The sequence below is a fragment of the Ictidomys tridecemlineatus genome, chromosome 1 (genome assembly GCF_052094955.1).
Source record: "Ictidomys tridecemlineatus isolate mIctTri1 chromosome 1, mIctTri1.hap1, whole genome shotgun sequence".
Taxonomy (NCBI): Eukaryota; Metazoa; Chordata; class Mammalia; order Rodentia; family Sciuridae; genus Ictidomys; species Ictidomys tridecemlineatus.
The window spans coordinates 24,855,468-24,874,880 of NC_135477.1; the positions used below are offsets into that span (position 1 = coordinate 24,855,468).

General features: G+C 44.6%; 1 protein-coding gene across 11 annotated transcripts in view; it reads right to left on the minus strand.

Annotated features, from left to right (window-relative positions):
- Positions 1-5,199: 5,199 nt before the first annotated feature.
- Gbf1 (golgi brefeldin A resistant guanine nucleotide exchange factor 1) overlaps positions 5,200-19,413 on the minus strand; it is a 125,228-nt gene continuing 111,014 nt past the window's right edge. For 5 of the 11 annotated variants that reach the window (XM_005333630.3, XM_078019605.1, XM_021731857.3 and 2 more), the window contains 23 exons: positions 19,064-19,266; positions 18,417-18,540; positions 18,022-18,147; positions 17,683-17,765; positions 16,546-16,782; positions 16,200-16,293; positions 15,391-15,567; positions 15,022-15,086; positions 14,813-14,936; positions 14,533-14,604; positions 14,289-14,383; positions 13,911-14,064; positions 10,458-10,683; positions 9,796-9,956; positions 9,411-9,657; positions 9,103-9,308; positions 8,033-8,183; positions 7,801-7,931; positions 7,504-7,605; positions 7,123-7,236; positions 6,811-6,991; positions 6,541-6,669; positions 5,200-6,046 (listed from right to left, as the gene is read on the minus strand). In XM_005333630.3, coding sequence (XP_005333687.1) covers positions 5,766-6,046; positions 6,541-6,669; positions 6,811-6,991; positions 7,123-7,236; positions 7,504-7,605; positions 7,801-7,931; positions 8,033-8,183; positions 9,103-9,308; positions 9,411-9,657; positions 9,796-9,956; positions 10,458-10,683; positions 13,911-14,064; positions 14,289-14,383; positions 14,533-14,604; positions 14,813-14,936; positions 15,022-15,086; positions 15,391-15,567; positions 16,200-16,293; positions 16,546-16,782; positions 17,683-17,765; positions 18,022-18,147; positions 18,417-18,540; positions 19,064-19,266 — 3,483 coding nt within the window. In that variant the 3' untranslated portion in view covers positions 5,200-5,765. Of the gene's footprint in view, positions 6,047-6,540; positions 6,670-6,810; positions 6,992-7,122; positions 7,237-7,503; positions 7,606-7,800; positions 7,932-8,032; positions 8,184-8,603; positions 8,885-9,102; positions 9,309-9,410; positions 9,658-9,795; positions 9,957-10,457; positions 10,684-13,910; positions 14,065-14,288; positions 14,384-14,532; positions 14,605-14,812; positions 14,937-15,021; positions 15,087-15,390; positions 15,568-16,199; positions 16,294-16,545; positions 16,783-17,682; positions 17,766-18,021; positions 18,148-18,416; positions 18,541-19,063; positions 19,267-19,413 lie in introns of those variants that run through there. The other 6 variants (XM_021731858.3, XM_005333631.3, XM_040273642.2 and 3 more) reach the window with 5 other exon arrangements.

Below are 19,413 nucleotides of genomic sequence, written 5' to 3' on the forward strand. Positions count from 1 at the left end.
CGAGTTCAAAGCCAGCCTCAGCAAAAATGAGGCGCTAAGCAACTCAGTGAGTCCCTGTCTCTAAATAAAATATAAAAAAAAAGGGCTGGGGGCGCTGGGTTGTGGCTCAGCAGTAGAGCGCTCACCAGACATGCGAGGCCCTGGGTTCGATCCTCAGCACCACATAAATAAGTAGATTAAAGCTATTGTGTCCAACTACAACTAAAAAATAAATATTTGTTTTTAAAAGGGCTGGAGATGGGGCTCGGGATGTAGCTCAGGCGGTAGCGCGCTCTCCTGGCGTGTGCGGGGCGCTAAATTTGATCCTATAAAATTAAGATGTGTCGGGCTGGGGATGTGGCTCAAGCGGTAGCGCACTCGCCTGGCATGCGTTTGATCCTCAGCACCACATACAAAGAAAGATGTTGTGTCCGCCTAAAACTAAAAAATAAATATTAAAAAAAATAAAAGGGCTGGGGATGTGGCTCAGTGGTCGAATGCCCCTGAATTCACTCCCTGGTACAAAAATAAATAAATAAATAAATAAATAGGGCTGGGGATGTGGCTCAGGCGGTAGCGCCCTCGCCTGGCATGCGTTCGGCCAGGTTCGATCCTCAGTACCACATACAAACAAAGATGTTGTGTCTGCCAAAAACTAAAAAATAAATATTAAAAAAATTCTCTCTCTTTAAAAAAAATATAAATAAATAAATAATAAATTAAAATTGAAAAAATAGCCCAAATCTAAATAGCTCAATCTCATCTCTGATGTAGAAAATGATCTCTTGTATACTTTTTAACTTCCATTTGAACACATCTAGCAGCAGAAAGATCACAACAGGAATTCACTAAGTCCCACTCAGGACTGGACCTCTCTGGTTGTTTCTTCTCTTAAAGAGTTTCTTCTCTTTTGAAGGTGCCTTAAATTATCTTCATTTCTACAGTAGTCAGTCCTCTCTTAGACTTGTAATGGAATAATGGACAATTTCTGGGCCCTCTTGCTGTCCCTAACTTCTGCAACATGTCTCTGACCTTTTTTTGTGGGTGGGGGGCGGTACTGGGGATTGAAATCAAGGGCACTAGACCACTGAGTCACCTCCCAGCCCTATTTTTTATTTTAGTTAAGAGATAGTGTCTCATTGAGTGGCTTAGTACTTCGCTTTTGCTGAGGCTGTCTTTGAATTCGAGATCCTCCTGTCTCAACCTCCCAAGTCACTGGGATTACAGGTGTGCCACCAGCTATTTCTGACTTTCTTAAGGATGCAATTTACTGGCTTGGCACAAAGAGGTTCTTGATTATGGTTCTTGATTTGGGCTCTTCATTTCCTATTACTTTTCTTCCTCTTCATCTTGACAGCGAATATAATGTTAGAGTACATTAGTGTAAGCTCTTATTCTTCCCTCCCAATATAGCACGAAAATACATAGATTGGGTATCCCTTATATAAAAATGCTTGAAACCAGAAGTGTTTCAGAGCATCCCCTAATCTCAAAATCTAAACTGCTCCAAAATCTTAAATTATTGTCAATTTCAGATCAGTGATGCTTGTATTACCTTTACTTTACTGATGAAGTTAAGGCTCATAGAGGTGAAGTAACATGGCCAAACACATAGCTAGAAAGGGTCAGAACCAAGATGGAAACCAGTCTCTTGCTTCCAGGGATGAAGTTTTCCCCCTAAATTTTGTATAAAACAAAGTAGGTCTTTCCACTTTATAGTGGACCTCTAAAGAGAATACCGAATGGTGCTGAAATTTAGGATTTGTCTACAACATTTACATGGTAAAACAGATATTTTTTGGGGGAATGGGTACCGGGGATTGAACTCAGGGGCACTCAACCACTGAGCCACATCCCCAGCCTTTTTTTGTATTTTATTTAGAGACAGGGTCTCTCTGAGTTGCATAGTTTCTCGCTTTTGCTAAGGCTGACTTTGAACTCGAGATACTCCTGGCTCAGCTCCCTAGCTGCTGGGATTACAGGCATGTGCCACCACGCTCAGCAAAATAGATTCTTAAATGGAATAATGTTAGTTTGTTATATTCCAACTTTTAACAGTAGATAGTTGTCAGTTGGGATAGTCTCATCTATCTGAACTTAAGAAACTTATTTGTTCCACTAATTTTCAACCTAAGGATCATCTGTTTCTTCACTCAATCCTAGCATGATGCCTGGCCCAGAGTAGATGCACCACAAATTTGCTCCATTCATTCACCAATAGACTCCAACTAAACTGAATTTATAAGGTGATAGCCTTTTTCTCTGGCTGGTCAACTTCATATATCTCACAAGAAGCTACAGAATATCTGTCAGTTCTGAAGGGTATCTGCACCAAACCATCACACTTCTGCTACTTAGGAAAGAACATGAAAAAATGTGAGCCAAACCTGAGTTTTGATTCCCAACTCCTTACAGATGGGCTTGGCCTCATCTTTAAGAGATGAAATTACTTTTTTTAAAAATATATATATTTTTAGTTGTTGATGGACATTTATTTTCTTTATTTATACGTGGTGCTGAGAATCGAACCCAGTGCCTCACACATGCTAGGAAAGTACTCTACCACTGAGCCACAACCCCAGCCCCGAAATTACTTTTTTTTAAAAATATTTTTTATTGTCAATGGACCTTTATTTATTTATATGCGGTGCTGAGAATCAAACCCAGTGCCTCACACATGCTAGGCAAGCACCCTACTACTGAATGACAACCCCAGCCCCAGGAGAAATTACTTCTAATAGCCTGTTTGCTGTTTTCTAGCAATGTCAGTTCTCTGCATGAGGGTCTTAGGTCATGGAGCATTTTTTTTTTTTTTGGTGTGGTACTGGGGTTTGAACACAGGGCCTCATGCATCCTAGAAAAGCACTCTCCCACTGAGCTACAACTCCAGCCCTTTTAAAAATTTTTGAGGGGCTGGGGATTTGGCTCAAGCGGTAGCGTGCTTGCCTGGCATGCCAGCGGCCCGGGTTCAATCCTCAGCACCACATACAAACAAAGATGTTGTGTCTGCTGAAAACTAAAAAATAAAACATTAAAAAACTCTCTCTCTCTCACACACACTCTCTCTTAAAAAAAATAAAAATAAAAATTTTTGAGATAGGATCTAACCAAGTGCCCAGGTTGGTCTCAAACTTGTGATCTTGCCTCAGCCTCCCAAGTTGCTGGGATTATTGGCATGTGCCACTGTGCCCCGCTCCTCTGGACATCATTAAGACCAGTATTCCCTCCAAACTATGCTATTACTTCCCCCAAAGTTTTGTCACTTCCATATCCCTAGGGTATTCTTCCTTATTGGTCAGAATGAAGGCCTGAGCGTAAGCTTCCTTTGTAGCTGCCTCTGCCTTCTAAGAGAGAAGATCGTCAATAATGAGTTGTACATGTATTCGTTGCTCTTTTAATAACCAAACAAGACTTCTGCCCAATGTTTTTGCTTCCCAGCAGGGAATCAGTTTGTAGTTACACCATCTTCCTAATTTGTAGGACTAATGGAGGAACACAGAGTTGTTTTTTTTTTTTTTTTTTTGCTGGGGATTGAACCCAGGGCCTTGTACATGTGAGTAAGTACTCTACCAACTGAGCTATATCCCCAGCCCAATTTCTTTGTTTATAGTATGACCATGGAAGTTTTAAAGGCAGAGCCTGTGGGGTTAAGATGGGGAAACAGAGATATTGTAGCTGAGCAAGGGTCCTAGTGTCCTACTAGCCATAGATTCAGCTTTTCTTTTCTTATCTATAGAGCCTTCTCTCTCTCCTAATTTTCCCAGGGGCAGGGTTGAGTAAGGCTTCTGGTTAGCATAAAAACCAGGTATAGTCTGGACCTGGATAAGAAGGAAGTACATCCAGGTCTCACATCTTAGTATTTTTCTACATCAAGTGGTTCCCATTTCTTTTCTTTCTTTCTTTTTTAAAAATGTATTTTTAGATGTTGATGGACTTAATTTTATTATTTATATGCGGTGCTGAGAATTGAACCCAGTGTCTCATACATGCTGAGCAAGCACCTTAACACTGAGGTTCAACCCCAGCCCCAGGTGGTTCCCATTTCTAAGGGGCCCTTTTCTACATTTAAGTGAGGAACTTAAGAGGTCCAAACTCCTGTCAATGTGAAAGTGCTGAGCAAAGGGAAGCCCAAGTGAAGGGCCATATAGCCAGGTGGGCCCCAATGTCACGTGTGAGTGACCCCTTACTCTTTTGAGATAGGATCTAGCCAAGTGCCCAGGCTGGTTCAAACTTGTGATCTTCTTGCTTCAGCCTCCCAAGTTGCTGGGATTACTGGCATGTGCTGAGATTACGGTGCCCAGCTCTCTGGACATCATTAAGACCAGTATTCCCTCCAAGCTATGCTATTACTTTCCCATGGTGGGCACTGCAGGGTTGACACAGAAGTGCCTACTCAGAGATGCCAGGCTGGAGACAGAGACTACAGGTGATACCTGAGTGTACTCTCAGGTTGGACCCTCAGGAATGGAGAGCAGAAGGGGAAGAAGGTCCCACAGTCTGAAGTGGGTCCCAGCAAGGGCTATAAAAGTTCATTTCCCCATCCAAGTGGTAGTTGTCTCACTCTGTGACCCCCAGAAGGGGCAGGCATCATTCTGCAGAAAACCAAAATGATGTAGCTGCTTCACCCTAGTGCCTTGGCGAGCACAGCCACATTGCCTGGCCCATGCACACTCCTGTCTTACTGCCATGCAAAGGGCAAGAAGTGCAGGGGCACTCCTGTCATGCTGCACTGACTGGGCTGGATGGAGGCTGTGGGGCAGGCAAAAATTGTCCCTTTTCAGTTTGGGGTCAGAATGAATGATACTGCCCAGAACATGACTGCAGCTGCAGGCAAGATACCCCTCTACCTCTTAAGTTCCTTCTGCTTCTTCCTGTTCTTGGGTAGGGCCCATCTAAGGAAGACTTCTGAAAAATTACAGCTCAGCTCCGATTAACCTTCCATGAACCCAGCTGGCTATCTCAGGTGTCTCTTCGAGTAGATGTGGAACTGCTCTGGCATCTCTCTGCTAAGAGCACAATAATATGGCAGTGGGGGGGCAACAACAGTGGTGAAGGAATCCTGACCCCAGTCTTGGCATCTGACTGATGTCTGAGGGCCAGATTATTGGTAGGCTCAGCCTCACTTTACCTCTGTCCACCAAGGCCCAAGCCCTGTACATCACAATAACAAGGTGTCCTGACTCACAAGTTCAAGAAGGAAACCAGAGGGAAAGGCAGTGGTGTTGGTACTAAGACATTTATTACATCATAAAAAGTCCATTGTTGTCATTGTTTTTCCATATGTACATGCTCCTGTGGGCAGTCCTCTCATCCAACCCCACCTGCCCACCCACCATGGTACCAATCAACTCTCCAAACTGATCCACCAATTAATACAAGAGGAAGAATTGGAAGAGGTGGTCCAGGGCTGATGGGAATGGGCTGGGAGAGGGAAACAAAGTGCAGAGTGGTTGGGCTTGGCTCTCAATGGCTGACCTGGGCAGGAGGGGCACATGGTGGGCACTTCAGGGTTGACACAGCAGTGCCTACTCAGAGCTGCCAGGCTGGAGACAGAGACTACAGTACTCTCAGGTTGGATCCTCAGGAATGGAGAGCAAAAGGGGAAGAAGGTCCTGTAGCCTGAATTGGGTCCCAGCATGGGCTATAAAAGTTCATTTCCCCATCCAAGTGGCAGCGATGGCAGCTTGGATTGGGCCTGAAAAGTTTATGGCCCTGAGACAGGTGGAAGCAGGGTGGGAATAGTCTGGTGGGATATATAGTCCTGATCTCTAAGGGACCTGCTTTATTTAGTTGACCTCGGAGGTGGGTATGGGGTCTGTAGGGCGGGGTGTAGCCAGGAGAGGAACTGGAGAGGTGGCCTCTATGAGTGCAGGGTTAAGGATAATAGGCAGAGTCATGGGTGGCACGCCCACCTGTAGTGGGGAAGCCAAGGGCTGCAAGATCAGTGGGGGCTGAGCCAGAGTGGGAGGCCCATCTGGGGTAGGGCTAAGCCTGCTGGGACTAGAGGACACCGGTGATCCAGGGGAGCTGCTGTTGGTGGCTCGGGGGCCCTCTGGCTTCTCCAAGTCTATAAAGAAAGCAAGATGGCTGCAATCAGACTCTTATTGGCAAGGGGCAATTCTCATACTCCTCAGCTGGCTTACCAAACCAGCTGGTTTCCTTCAAATTTGCAGTCTAAAAAGTTAGAAGTCTCCCCTCAAAACTCATTTCAATGTTTGGCTACCCTACTTCTACCCTTCATCTCCTTTGCTGAAGTTCTCATAAGGTTAATCTTGGTCTGATCTTTACTAGAATCCCTGAAAGGCAGCCTTTGCATATTTATTCCAACCCACTGACCTAGCCCTCTTCTCCAAACCTTACTATCTGAAACAGGCAGACTATCTCAGCACAGATTATTTGGTCCTGCCATTTCTCAGAGCAAGAGCAGGTAAATCGGATTCTTGGGTTGTCTCCTTCCTCTGGCTCCCACTCAGTGCTTAGCAGCAACCCCAAGCTATCCTGGGCCTCCTCTTTGGCCTCTTGCTTCCTGTCAAACTGATACACTAGCCCAGAGGGACTCACCACAGGCCCCAAGCTCTGAGGGTATTTCTGGGGGAGGTGGGTGTCCAGGTGTTCTGGGGTCACCAGCAGCAGGAGTCAGGTGGGCTGAGGCCAGAGATTTTGGGCCATGAGGCTCTGTGGGCATGGGATCTAGGGTAGGCAGAGAATACAGACGGCCACTCTTAGTGTTTTCCTTCTAGCAGAGGCCTGGCTACCTATCAGTCTTCTCAGGACACAGAGAATGAATTTAGCTTTGGGGACTCTTTAGTAAGACTGGGCTGGGGCCCCTACCTTGAATGACAGTCTGCTTGAAGAGCTCATCACGTAGGTGTGGCAGAAAGCAGTCAATGCGCTCCCAGGTGATCTCCCAGAGGGCAGAGGGACTACCTCCTCGTGTATCTGCACTGTGGAAAATCTCTGCTGTGTCCATCACCAGGAGCATGTTCTTTAGAGATTCAGGGATGGCCTCTGACTGCAGGCAGCAGCAGGATCATGAGAACAGGAAAGAGGCATGGGAAGGCAGCTTCCAAGGAGGAGATAGCAAGACTTCCCAGGAGGTGGGAGAGGAAGTGGGCAATGGAGTTGAGCTGAGGTAGAACTTACCAGTAAATCACTGGAGCCTGCATGCATGTACTTGTCCATGAAGTCTAGGATGGTGAGCCAGAGGGCCGCAAAGGTGGAGAGTGACAGCAGTGGAGATAGATGCTGCAGGAAGACCTATGGCCCACCAGTCCCTTTTAGCCAAGGGTAGTATAGGAACCCTCTGCACCCCTCTCCAAGGCTGGGAGGCAGACCTGCCCCATCTTGCATGGGAATCTTAGATTAGACATTGCTGTGAAATTCAGAATTCTCCTGAGTCCCTGGGTTCTTCTGAATTTCCATTCTAGGGCTCCTGAGCACCAAGTCCTACCAAAAGCTCTGGCTTCCCCCCTTGGAAAAATGTAAGTGTGGGGAGAGTAGGAGGTATTGGATGGTGAGCCATACCTTTGAAAGCAGCGTGGAAGCCCTCATCCGGGTCTCCTCCATTCCACCCACATCTGCTGGGCTGATGTTCTCCAAGAGCTTGGTCAGTAGTGGAAACAGTACCTGGAGAGTAAATATCTGATGTCACCATAGCCAGATCAGTTGGAAGCTCTGCTCAAAGGAAACCAGTGCTGTGTGACGGGCACAGAACAGCAAAGAAGGTACGAAAGAGGCTGAGTATAGATCATGGGGCTCTTCAGGTTACCTAGTTCTTCTTGCCTTACAATTTGAATTTTAAGACCAGTATGAAGTCCTTACCTTATTAAAACAGGATTCCCATTCCAGGGCATCTAGCTTTTGCAGGTCATGTACCAGTAGTGCTCGCTGTAGATAGGTTAGTGCCTGCATCCGCACCTGGCGCCGGGCATCACAGCATAGGCAGGCAATGCCTGAGAGCAAGAACAGGGTCAGGATCCTTCAGGCAGTCGGTATTGTGCTCCCCAAGCTCCAGCACCATCTCTGCCCTACCCTGCCTGCTCCCCCAGATTACCCTGAAGTAAGGGGCACCAGCAGTGGGCCCAGAGGGTCCTTGAATCAGCTTCGATCTTCCGGCCACCTGTCTCCAGGTGGCGCTGCTCTTCTGCCCATGAGCTGTAGATAGAGGCTGCCCGTGTGTGCAGAGTGTGCATCAGGTCTAGCAACTGGGATCACAGGAGAGGGCAGGATATGAGTGGGGTTAGGTCTAGTGGGACCCCCTTTCCCAACCCCTGTCCCTGACTGAGTCCTCAAGGGGCCCCTAGCATTAGTTATGCCACACTCTAACCCTTTTTGCTACTCCCTTTGCCTCAACTTGATGGGCTGGTTGCTCCAGTCTTCATTGTTTCTTAGTCAGAAGTTGCTCAGGGTAGAACAGGCTTTAGGAGATGTGCAGACTAAGATTTAGCGCACAGATTCACAGCAAGAAAGATATTTTTGTTTCAATTCTATTTTATACTTTCCAATGACTCAGAAAGCCTTGTTTTTGTTAATCTCATTTTAAAACTAAAGCAAACCTCTGGCTCAGAGGCTTTCACTGGGCAAGAGTAAGTGGCCAAATTTAATACTTTTTATTTTCATCACTCTTTTCTGTTTTCTTTTTGGCAGTACTGGATTATTTTCATCACTTTCTAAAGTTATTCTGGCTAAGGCAATTGTTTCTTCATTTATTAGTCAACTCATAAGATCAATTTTACATGCCTTGAGTAGACACAGAATAACTCTGGAAGAACAGACAAGAAACTGGTACAATGGTTGCCTTTAGTGAGAGGAACTTGGTGGCTAGGGACAGGAATGGAATGGCAACTTACTTTTATCAGTTTACCCTTTTATACCTTTTGAACTTTGTATCATGTGCATATATTACCTATTCAAAAAATAAGTAAACCTTAATTTAAAATTAATTTTAAGCAAGCAAAGGTATACAGGGGGTGTTGGATAAGGGGAATATTGTAGAGGTAGTAATTGAGGGCCTGGGCAGGATACACAGACCCTTCCCCTCTCAGCTCTGGCTTTCCCCAGCCCCACCCTGTCTCCCAGTCTCAGGGGCAGGGGAGGAGAGGAAGTAAAGGGTGCCATACTTACGTCCTGACTGACCTGTAAAGACACAGTGTGGTAGCTGGCAGGCACGCCTTCATCCTCGTCATCATCACTGTGCCCACCCCGAGTAGTGTGTTGGCTGGAGGTTCTAGGTCGCCGAAGCATTGAACCCTCCTTAGATTTCTTCTTGAAGCGGTTCCCCTTGCTGTCATATTTATGACTCTTGCTACGTTTCTCCTGGGACTTGCACCCTGAGCAGAGCCAGACCCAGGTCACATTTCAGAGATTCCCTGCCCTTTTCCCCTGTATATTTGCATGGCCAATCCCCACTGCCCCTTCACCAGGTGACCTACCGCCATTCAGACTGGCCTCCACAAAGATACGGAGAGTCTTGACGCACAGCTCAAAGTTGTCAGGGGTGATGTGGGCAGCGTCACGTACAATGAAGGACAGTGATTCCACACACTTAAGCAGAGACTTAGTGTCATGTGGCCCCAGGTCCAGACCTACTGTTAGACTATACTGATTGACCAGGGGTGAAGGGCCTGGCCGGCTGGGCCCTGGTCCTGGCTTGGAGTTATCAATGTCATCCTTTCCCACCTGTAAAGTACACAGGATACAAGATGGGGACCAGGCTTGAACCCTATTCACCTCTGGATGCCTTCTCAGAGGACCAGGAATCTTTCTCACAGAACCAGGAGGGAAGACTCATCCGTTGCACATACCCTCTTCACTTACCACCAACCAACCGCTGTTGACTACATCAGCATCTGTGGCTGATCGGTGTATTTTGCCAGGTCTGCCATGGTCTGTGTAGACCTCTGAGTCAGAAGTGTACCCTCGGTCCAGGCTCACATCATTTTGATGATAGGATGGGAGCTCACTGTCTGACTGGGCCCCTAAGCCAGGCAGAGAAAAGGGCAGAGTCAAGGTGGAGATGGGACACTGGGACAAAGGATAATTTAGGCTCTCAGAAGAAAGGTATTGAGGCCTGGCCTTCCCTCTCTCTGGCCTGGCTCATTTTCAGCCATGTCAACAGAGGGCTGAAGCCTGGACAACTTCTCTCTTGACCAAATAGGGGAAATGGGCTAATTTGGGCTTCTATGATATCTAGTAATAGCTGTCAGGGAAAGGGGATGGTAGTGAGAACAATTTCTGGGAAAATGGTCCTCAGGACAATAAGCAGCCTGCTGCTTAGCCCTTTGCCTTACCTCCTTGCCTCCATATGATTCAATTTGTTGGTACTGGTAAGTGGGCACTGGAAATTCTTGAAGCAGATAGCAGAAAGCCAGGCATGTTTGATTGGCTGAATGGCAATAACTTGTTTTGTTTTCCTATCCAAACTCCTGGGGCCATAGCTGTTTATCCATCAGGGAGTATTTCTGTGGGAAAAGGCTTACCAGCATCAGGTGCATCAGTACTGGCTGTGGCCTGCAGAGCTGCTGGAGGCTTCACCCCTGAGCCGATGCATTCGAGCAGTGTAAAGAGGGTGGCCCAGTCATCACTGGAGTGGATGTTGGCTGCATTGGTCTTAAGAAGTTCATGGAGTCCGTATGCAACCTGGTGACTGACTCTGGATAGCACACTGGGCTTCATCAGTAGCAAGATGCGCAGGGAGAGCAGCACCTGGAATGAGGGTTAGGAGCATGAAATGGGGAGGGGGCACATTGCTTCCTGTTTAGTTTCATTTCCCATCAGCCTGTTTAGCTGGGACCCAACTTAAGGCACTGCTGCTGGTCTTGTCTTATTTGTATTTCCCTAGTTTTCTTGTATTCATATGTATGTGTGTGTGTGCATCAAATTCTACATAAGTTTGCCATCTGCACTGAGGATTGAACCCAGGGGCAATCCTGGGTTTGCCTGAACCATATCCACAACCCTTTTTGAGATGGGGTCTCACTAATAGCTTAGGCCCTTGCTAAGTTGCTGAGGCTGGTCTTGAACTCGCAGTCCTCCTATCTCAGCGCCAGGGAACCCACAGACCACCTGTATAGTTTTGTGTATCCACCACAAGTTAAGTTATACTGAATAGTTTCTATACCATGAGATCCCTCACGCAGTACTTTTATACGTCTCCTCTTTTTTCCTTCCTCATTCTTATCTCCTAGCAATCTGTATCCAACTTCTAAAATTCTCTAAGTCCAAAAGTTATATAAATGAAATTATATGGTATAAAACTTTTTTTTTTTTTTTATACTGGGGATTGAACACAGGGACACTTTACCACTGTGCTACATCCCCAGCCCTTTCTATTTTTTATTATAAGACAGAGTCTCACTAAGTTGCTGAGGTTGGCTTTGAAATTTCTATCCTCTTGCCTCAGCCTCCTGAATCTCTGGGATTACAGATGTGCTCCACATAGCTGGTTAGTGTATAACCTTTTTTTTTTTTTTTTAAAGTTTCTTACATTATCATTTTATTAAAGATTCTTTTTTTTTTTTTAAAGAGAGAGTGAGAGAGGGGAGAGAGAGAGAGAGAATTTTTTTTTTTTTAATATTTATTTTTCAGTTCTCGGTGAACACAACATCTTTGTTGGTATGTGGTGCTGAGGATCGAACCCGGGCCGCACGCACGCCAGGCGAGCGCGCTACCGCTTGAGCCACATCCCCAGCCCCTATTAAAGATTCTTATAACTAAAAATCCATATATACATTTTCCTATGCTATAATTCAGTGTTGACTAAACCTACTACCAAATAAAAAAATTAACCCAGGCAATTTGGCACATTTAAGGAATACTTACAGTTCATAGAGAACTTTTTTTTTAGGTGTAGATGGACACAACACAATGCCTTTATTTTTATGTGGTACTGAGGAGCGAACCCAGGTCCCACCCATGCTAGGCAAGCGCTCTACCACTGAGCCACAATTCCAGCCCCAAATTGTTTTCTTAAGATAAACCCAAAAAGAAGAAAAATGTTATGAATGAATCAAACTCTGAGATGGAGCCTTAGATTACATACTTAGTATATAACCTTTTTAAAAAATATTTTTAGTTGTAGATGGACACAATATCTTTATTTTGTTTATTTAGTTTTATGTGGTGCTGAGTATCGAACCCAGGGCCTCACACATGCTAAGTAAGTGCTCTACCACTGAGCTACAACCCCAGCCGCAGTATATAACCTTTTGAGCTGGGCTTTTCACTCAGTATAATTCTCTGGAGTTTCTTCCAAGTTATTACATGCATTAGTCAACAGTCTGTTGCTTACACTGCTTAACAGTATGCCACGCTATGTGTGTGTGTGTAACAGTTTATTTATTGAAAATCACCTAGGCTGATTCCAGTTTTTGGGTAATAAAAATAAGACTTTCATGAACATTCATGTACATGTTTTTATGATAAAATAAGCTTCATTTTTCTGGGATAAATGCTCAAGAGTGCAATTGCTGGGTTGTATGGTAACTGCATTTTTCTTTTTTTTTTTTTTTTTAGAACACCTGACAATTTAATCATATATTGTTTTGCACCATATTCATCTCAGGAATGGTCTGTTGTTCTTTTTTAAATGTGTGAGACAAGCACTCTGCCACTAAGCCACAACCCCAGCCCCATATTTGGTTTTATAAGAAACTATCAACAGATTAGCTACACTATTTCACATCTCCACCAGCAATGTATGAATTATCCAGTTCCTCTGCATTCTTGTAAGCATTTGGTATTGTTACTTTTTTTTTTTTTACTTCAACTGTTCTGATAAGTATGTAGTTATATCTTATTAAGGTTTTAATTGCACTTCTTCAGTGAAATGACTGGTCCTATCTTTAGCCCATTTTCTGATTGGATTGTTTTGTCACTCTTATGTTTTGGATTTTATGTTTTAGATACTAGCCTTTTTTTTTTTTTTAAAGATACACAGTCTTTTTTTCCAATCATTTTATTTATTTATTTACTTAAACATTTTTTTAAATTGTTGATGGACCTTTATTTTATTCATTTATTTATATGTGGTGCCGAGTATCATGGATTTCAATCCCTCCCTTCAGTATCCTTCCTCCACTGAATTGTTACACCTTGGTAAGAAAATAAGTTGAACATATTTGTCTGTTTCTGAGTTTTCTATTCTGTTCCATTGATCGGTGTATCTATTCCTCCACCATATTACACATTCTTGACTATCATAGCCATAGAATAAATTCATAGTATCAGATAAGAATGATTCCTTTCATTTTATTCTTTGCATAAATAGCTATTCTAGGGCCTTTCCATCTAAATTTTAGATAAGCTTGTCTATATCTACAAAAAACCCTGCTGGGATTTTTATAGGAGCTGCATCGAACTAGATTGATTTGGGAAGAACTTATATCTTCAGTATGTTGAATCTTCTAATCCATGAACATGGTATGGCCTCTTCATTTATTTAGGTCTTCTTTGATTAGCATTTTGTAATTTACATGATACAAATCCTATACATATTTTATTAGGTATATATCTAAGTATTTCACATTATTTAGAGCACTTATCTTTTATAAGATATTACATTTTAAATTTCAGCTTTTATTATGTTCCTGTGGAAATATAATTAATTTTTGTGTATTACTAAACTCACAAATTAGTTCTATGCTTTTTTTTTGTAGTTCAGCCAAGAGATCTCAGGAAGGTCAGAAAACCAGATATAGGGCTCAGAATGCTACAAAGCAGCAGCAGTCCAACTCTGCAAAGACTCAGAGGAGCCTACAGAGGTACAGGGCATTAGCTTCACGCCAAAGGACGTTCCAGGCTCACTTCTAATACTACTTGTTAGATTGCACCAGCCTTTTAATTAGTACACTCTGTCTTAGGTTGTATTCAAAACTGACACTGTGGCTTCCGTCCCTTGCATAACTACTCACCCTCCCGAATGTATTATTTACCTGCCCACTGATCTCTTCTCTCCGTAACAGCCGAATGGCCAGGCGCAGCAACCCAACCACTGCCCGTTCCACAAGGAAGCAGAAATCTTGGGCCTGGACACAGAGGTGGTATAGATGGTCTCTAACAGTCTGCCAAACACAGCCTACTCGGTCCCTACAGAGAACATAAGGAATGAGGATCATCTAAGTTGGAGGGGCCATTGGACAATAAGTTTCATAGGCCTTTCATGGCTCATTGGTCCCATATCCTAAGCAGACAGCTGAGTGAGCAAACTTCCCCCCTACTGTTTATTGTTCCCAGAGCCCACCAAGCAAGATGGCTTCTATCCCATGAGCCAAGGGTCTGCCTAAAGACTTCCCTCACCTGCTTTCCCCTACCTGTTCTCTAACACAATCCTTAGCAGCATCTCTAGACAGAAAGCAGCATCTTCTTCATCATATGTCTCTTCATCTGGTGTCACTGAGACCAGAGCCTGGAGAGGAACAGCAGTAGGAAAGAAGGCATGGAGGAGAAGGCAGCCACTGGCTCTCTCCCAACAGAAACTAAAGCACACACCACTGACCTGTCACCCCTCCCAGACCCAGAAAGTTCTTCTATCTCTTTCCTTTTTTTCATCCTTACCTTCATGAGCTCCTGCAGTGATTCCAGCTGGAGAAACTTGCTTTCTGTGATCATCTTTTCTGGGTCACATTGCTAGAGGGAATGCAAGAGAGAGCGAGGTCTGTGACAAAGGGCTGAAGGAAAGAAAATATCTCCAAGAGACAGGAAGACAGGGTAGAATCCACTGGTCTCTAAAGAGAACATAAGGGACCCTGCATGTTTCTATTCTTCCATTCACAGGACCACATCTGTCCAGGAGGGAAGGTCTAGGCTTTCTCACAAGGGACAGTCAGGAAGGTACCTTGATACAGTCTAAGGCAACTCTCTTGGCTTCTTGGTTCTCAGTGGATGGGCCCCGCATGCTTGACTGCTCAGGACCACTCAATGTCAGCCAGCTCACGAAGCTCAGTACTGTTGACTCTCCTCTATAGGAGAAGGGGTACATGTCCTGGTAAGTCCCAAAGTTCTGATCCTCCCTCTGTAAGTCCTCAACCTCTGGTCTGCTCTTACCGGTTTGATGGTGTCTCCTCCCTCTGTAAAGAGATCTTGCCATTGGGATCCACAAAATCTTCTACCTGGGAAAGCAGGTCAAGAATAATTTCTTTCCATATGGTCTTTACATTTCTTGCCCTCCAAGTAAAGTTCTCTAGCTTTCTTCCTGCCCCTACACTATTGTACCCTTCCAAGTGGTGACTGGCAATGGCTTCCACCAGTCTTCCTTTATTGCTACCCCCAAGATCTGTGTTATTACATTTGAGGTGTTCCTAAGGAGCTTTGGCAGGTATCAGGCCCAATGCTACCCTCAACCAGTTTGATATACATGAACAATATCGAATGCTGAGGCTCTTTGTTGTTGTTGACTAGTCTACCAAGAATTACCTCCACCATAGCCTTGGGTAACAGTTGGGCTCGAAAGAGCTGCAGCATGGCCTCCATGATATTCTTCCATCCCTCCCGCAGGATATCACCATGACGATGGGCCAAATGGAATACTGTCTTGGCAGCAATATGAGCTTTAGGGTTGCTTCCAAATACACTGGGCAGGTTCTCAATAGACTGAAAAAGAGGATGAGAAGAGGCATAGGGCCTGGCTAATGTCTCAAAAGGAGGTTCTCTTAGGCCTGTGGTTCTTAAGGTCCTTCTGCTTCCATCCCCTATAATCCAGGAGGTAATGGCTAACCTGGAATCACTTTTGCATCTCCACTTCCATCCTATTACATGAGGTAACACTATTCTTTTTTTAAAATATTTTTCCCTTAGTTTGTTGATAGATCTTTTATTTATTTATACATGGTGCCGAGAATCGAACCCAGTGCCTCACACATGCAAGGCAAGTGTGCTACCACTGAGCCACTGTCCCAGTCTGAAGTAACACTATTCTTTTTTTTTTTTTAAAGAGAGAGAATTTTTTAATATTTATTTTTTAGTTTTTCGGTGGTCACAACATTTTTATTTTATTTTATATGTGGTGCTGAGGATTGAACCCAGCGCCCCACGCATGCCAGGTGAGTGCGCTACCGCTTGAGCCACATCCCCAGCCCATCACTATTCTTATTCCAGAATAAGCAAAACAGAAATGGTCTCATTTCTGATGTAGTTGAGGAATGGGTGCAAATAAGCAAAAAGGATAGTCCCATGGCTTAAAGGTCCTCCTTGAAAATCCAAGTACAGTCTCTGCCCCTACTCACCTCATTGCTGAGAGCTGTGAATTTGCAGAGGGAGATGATGAGATTGTCAAACACATCACTGAGGCCATAGTGGGCGGAGATCATGGCACATTTCCTGTAATGTCACCCCCATCCCAGAAACAGAGTCATTGGAAGAGTAGGCAGCCCCTCCCCAATCAGTCCCAGAAAAAACTTTTCACTTGAGTCTGTTTAAGACTCAGTTTTCCTAAGCCTCAGCCTGACTCCATAAACCTAGGAGGAACCTCATTCTAAAGAAAGTAAGAGCAGGAGTCAAAGGGGCATGGAGGCTACCATGTTTGTTTGGAGAGGTAGGAGGAGGTGAAGACAAAGGCCAAAGCTGGGTTACCTGAAGCCTGAGATGGCTTTCTGGATGATTGTCTCTTCCAGGCTTTTGTCAAAGACATAAGAGAGAGCAGCAATAGTGGGGCCCCAGGTCATAGTGAAGAGGTCAAGGTCGTAGCTACCAGGAGGCACTCTTAGGAATATGCCCTCTGGGGTGGCACCTCGATGAAGCAGCACATTCCACACATAGTTCTCTCTAACTAAGCCGGTCTGCTCCTCTGGCATCACAATTTCCTCATTCCTATCAGGAGATAAGGGAAGGAGTAGTAAGGGCACTTTTATGAACCTGACTTGTTCTAAACTAGGACAAGGGTCTGTCTTTAAGTGGGGCACTCAGTTCTGTATAAGATCTCATATTCTTTCTGTGAGAGGATAAATGATTCTCTCTACTTTTCTGATTTACAGTAAAGAACTAATTTTCCTAGAGACTCTAATCTCTGACCCAAGCATCACCCTCCAGTGCCCATCTCAAATTCTCTACTTATCAGAGAATGAATGTACCTTGTGAGCTAAATGGGAAAATCCAACTGCATTAGGTTCAGTAAATGGGGCTATGATATCCCACTTAAGAGGGGCAGTTTGAGTTGGGGATGTAGCTCAGTGGTAGAGCACATGTTTAACTTGTATGAGGCCCTGAATATGAACCTTAGTACTGCATTCAAAACAAAGATTTGTGATGCTGAGGTAGGAGGATTGTAAATTCAAGGCCAGCCTGAGCAACTAAGTGAGATTCTTTCTCAAAATAAAAAAACAAAAACAAAAAAAGTGCTGGGGATGTAGCTCAGTGGTAAAGTGGCTCACAGTATAATTCCCAATACCAAAGGAAACAAATAAATAATACATTGAAAAGGATGGGGATGTAGATCAGAGGTAAAACACCCCTGAGTTCAATCCCTAGTAGTGAAAAAAGGGGTGGGGTGGGGGGGCAGAGGAACAAGTTTGAACCCTTGCTTAGAGTACTATAGTCCCAATGTTGTTTAGTCTTCTTCAAGAAGGAAATGAGTTATCAGAGAGTTGGACTGCCCAGCTCAAATCCCAGGACACATGAGTCACTACAGTCTGATACCATTCTAAAAAATGGGAAAGGAAGCAATGTGTTTTCCTTAACAGAGATGCTACCCTAGTCTACATATATACTCACTTGATGGCATGGTACATGTCCTCCAGGATGTCTTGCTCAAAGTCCTTGCCTCCATTCACACCTTTTAGGTTTTTGCGAAACTCCTAGAGATAGGCCAGTAAGCTTTTCCCCACTTGTGCAAGTGCTGAAGCCCCACCCAAGGAACTCCTGGGTCTGTGATAAATAGGACTTAGGAAATTTTAAGTGAAAGAACCCACCTCCCCACCCAGTTTCTCTTCTTGATTGGCCAGCCTTCCCTGATTCTCATGGTTAGAACCCTATCCACCATGCTCACTGGAAATTACATGTCCTTCCTGTTATATCCAAAGCTGTGACAGATCTTCTATTTCCTGACCTTACCTCCAGGGTCATGGGTGCATTCTGTTTGCGAACATTGTGGTTATGCTGGTCTGTGTTAAGCATGATGACAGAATAGGCCAGGGCAAAGCAGGCATCGCTATTGGCAAACGGGGAGCCATTACAATTCTGAAAAAGCAAAGACCCCGCTTGTGTCAATTCCCTTCTCTGGACCATTAAATCTTCACTACTAACCCACTGGTCAGTTCTGGTACTACCCAGAAAGTGGCCAACCTCTTGCCAACTCCTTAATAGAAACTGGTCTTTCCATGGAAAGCTCACTGATGTTACTCTCAGCCTTCATAGAAGATAGGAGCTGGGATATTTTTAGTTGGGGGCCAGAGAAGCCAGCAAACTGATCTGGGATCCAGGGCTTAACCCTTGTCACTAAGACTCACCCTCCAATGCTCTGTGAATGCTTCTAGCAACCTATGAATGACTGGTGCCTCCCCAGGCAAACGGAAAGCTTCTAGATAGAGGCGGAGAGCTTCATCAAGTCGCAGACCTTGAAAACTGAAGGTGCTATAGGGAGAGGAAGCAGAATGAAGAGCCTGGACATATGGAAACTGCACACATTGGGCTCTTTATTAGCTACATTACTCCTAATTTCCTCTTACTGGAACAGAGGAAGCTAAGGGATCTGGCAAAGGGCAGATCCAGGTCATACTTAACAAAACCTCTAACTTTAGCATTTGTCACATCAACAGACTTGCCTAGAAACCTGTGCCCCTGGAACCCTGCTCCATCCCTTTGTAATGCTCTCCATGCAGAATGAAGGGGTTTCCAGAAATATCTCATTAGAGTCACTTTTTGGTCCAACAAATATAAATGGGAAGAGTATATGACCTAGTCACCAGCAGGAACTAAGACTGCTTTGAGGGAGATGCCCTATTCCCCAAGACTGAACACCAAACTACATTTCTCATTTCTTTCTTTCTCTGTTTTTGAGGAGCTTGGGATGGAACCCAGGACTCAGGGTACGCTAGGTGAGTATTCAACCACTGAGCTACACCCCTGGTCTTCACATTTCTTATAGTTTCCTCACCTCACAAAACTCTCCAATAGGTCAATGTTTTTGCGGTCACTCACAAACTCTCCTATCATTTTCTTGTCCAGCCGAGGGTTCTCTCGGAGCCACTGGGCTACCTCTGTGTTGTCTATTGGGATGGTGAGGAGACCTTTCTCCTGAAGAAACTGGATCCCTTTCTTTGGTTTTTGGTTGAACTGCTCTGTGCCAGTGATTAGCAGCTGGAGGAGAAATAGTACAAATGTCAGGAGCTGTTCTGCCCTTAAATCAGACAAGGTCAGACCACAACCCATAGCTGGCCATCTAATGGGCTCCTAGGACATGGTTATTTGTGACTACAACTAAGAGTGGGTCAAACTGGCCCTACC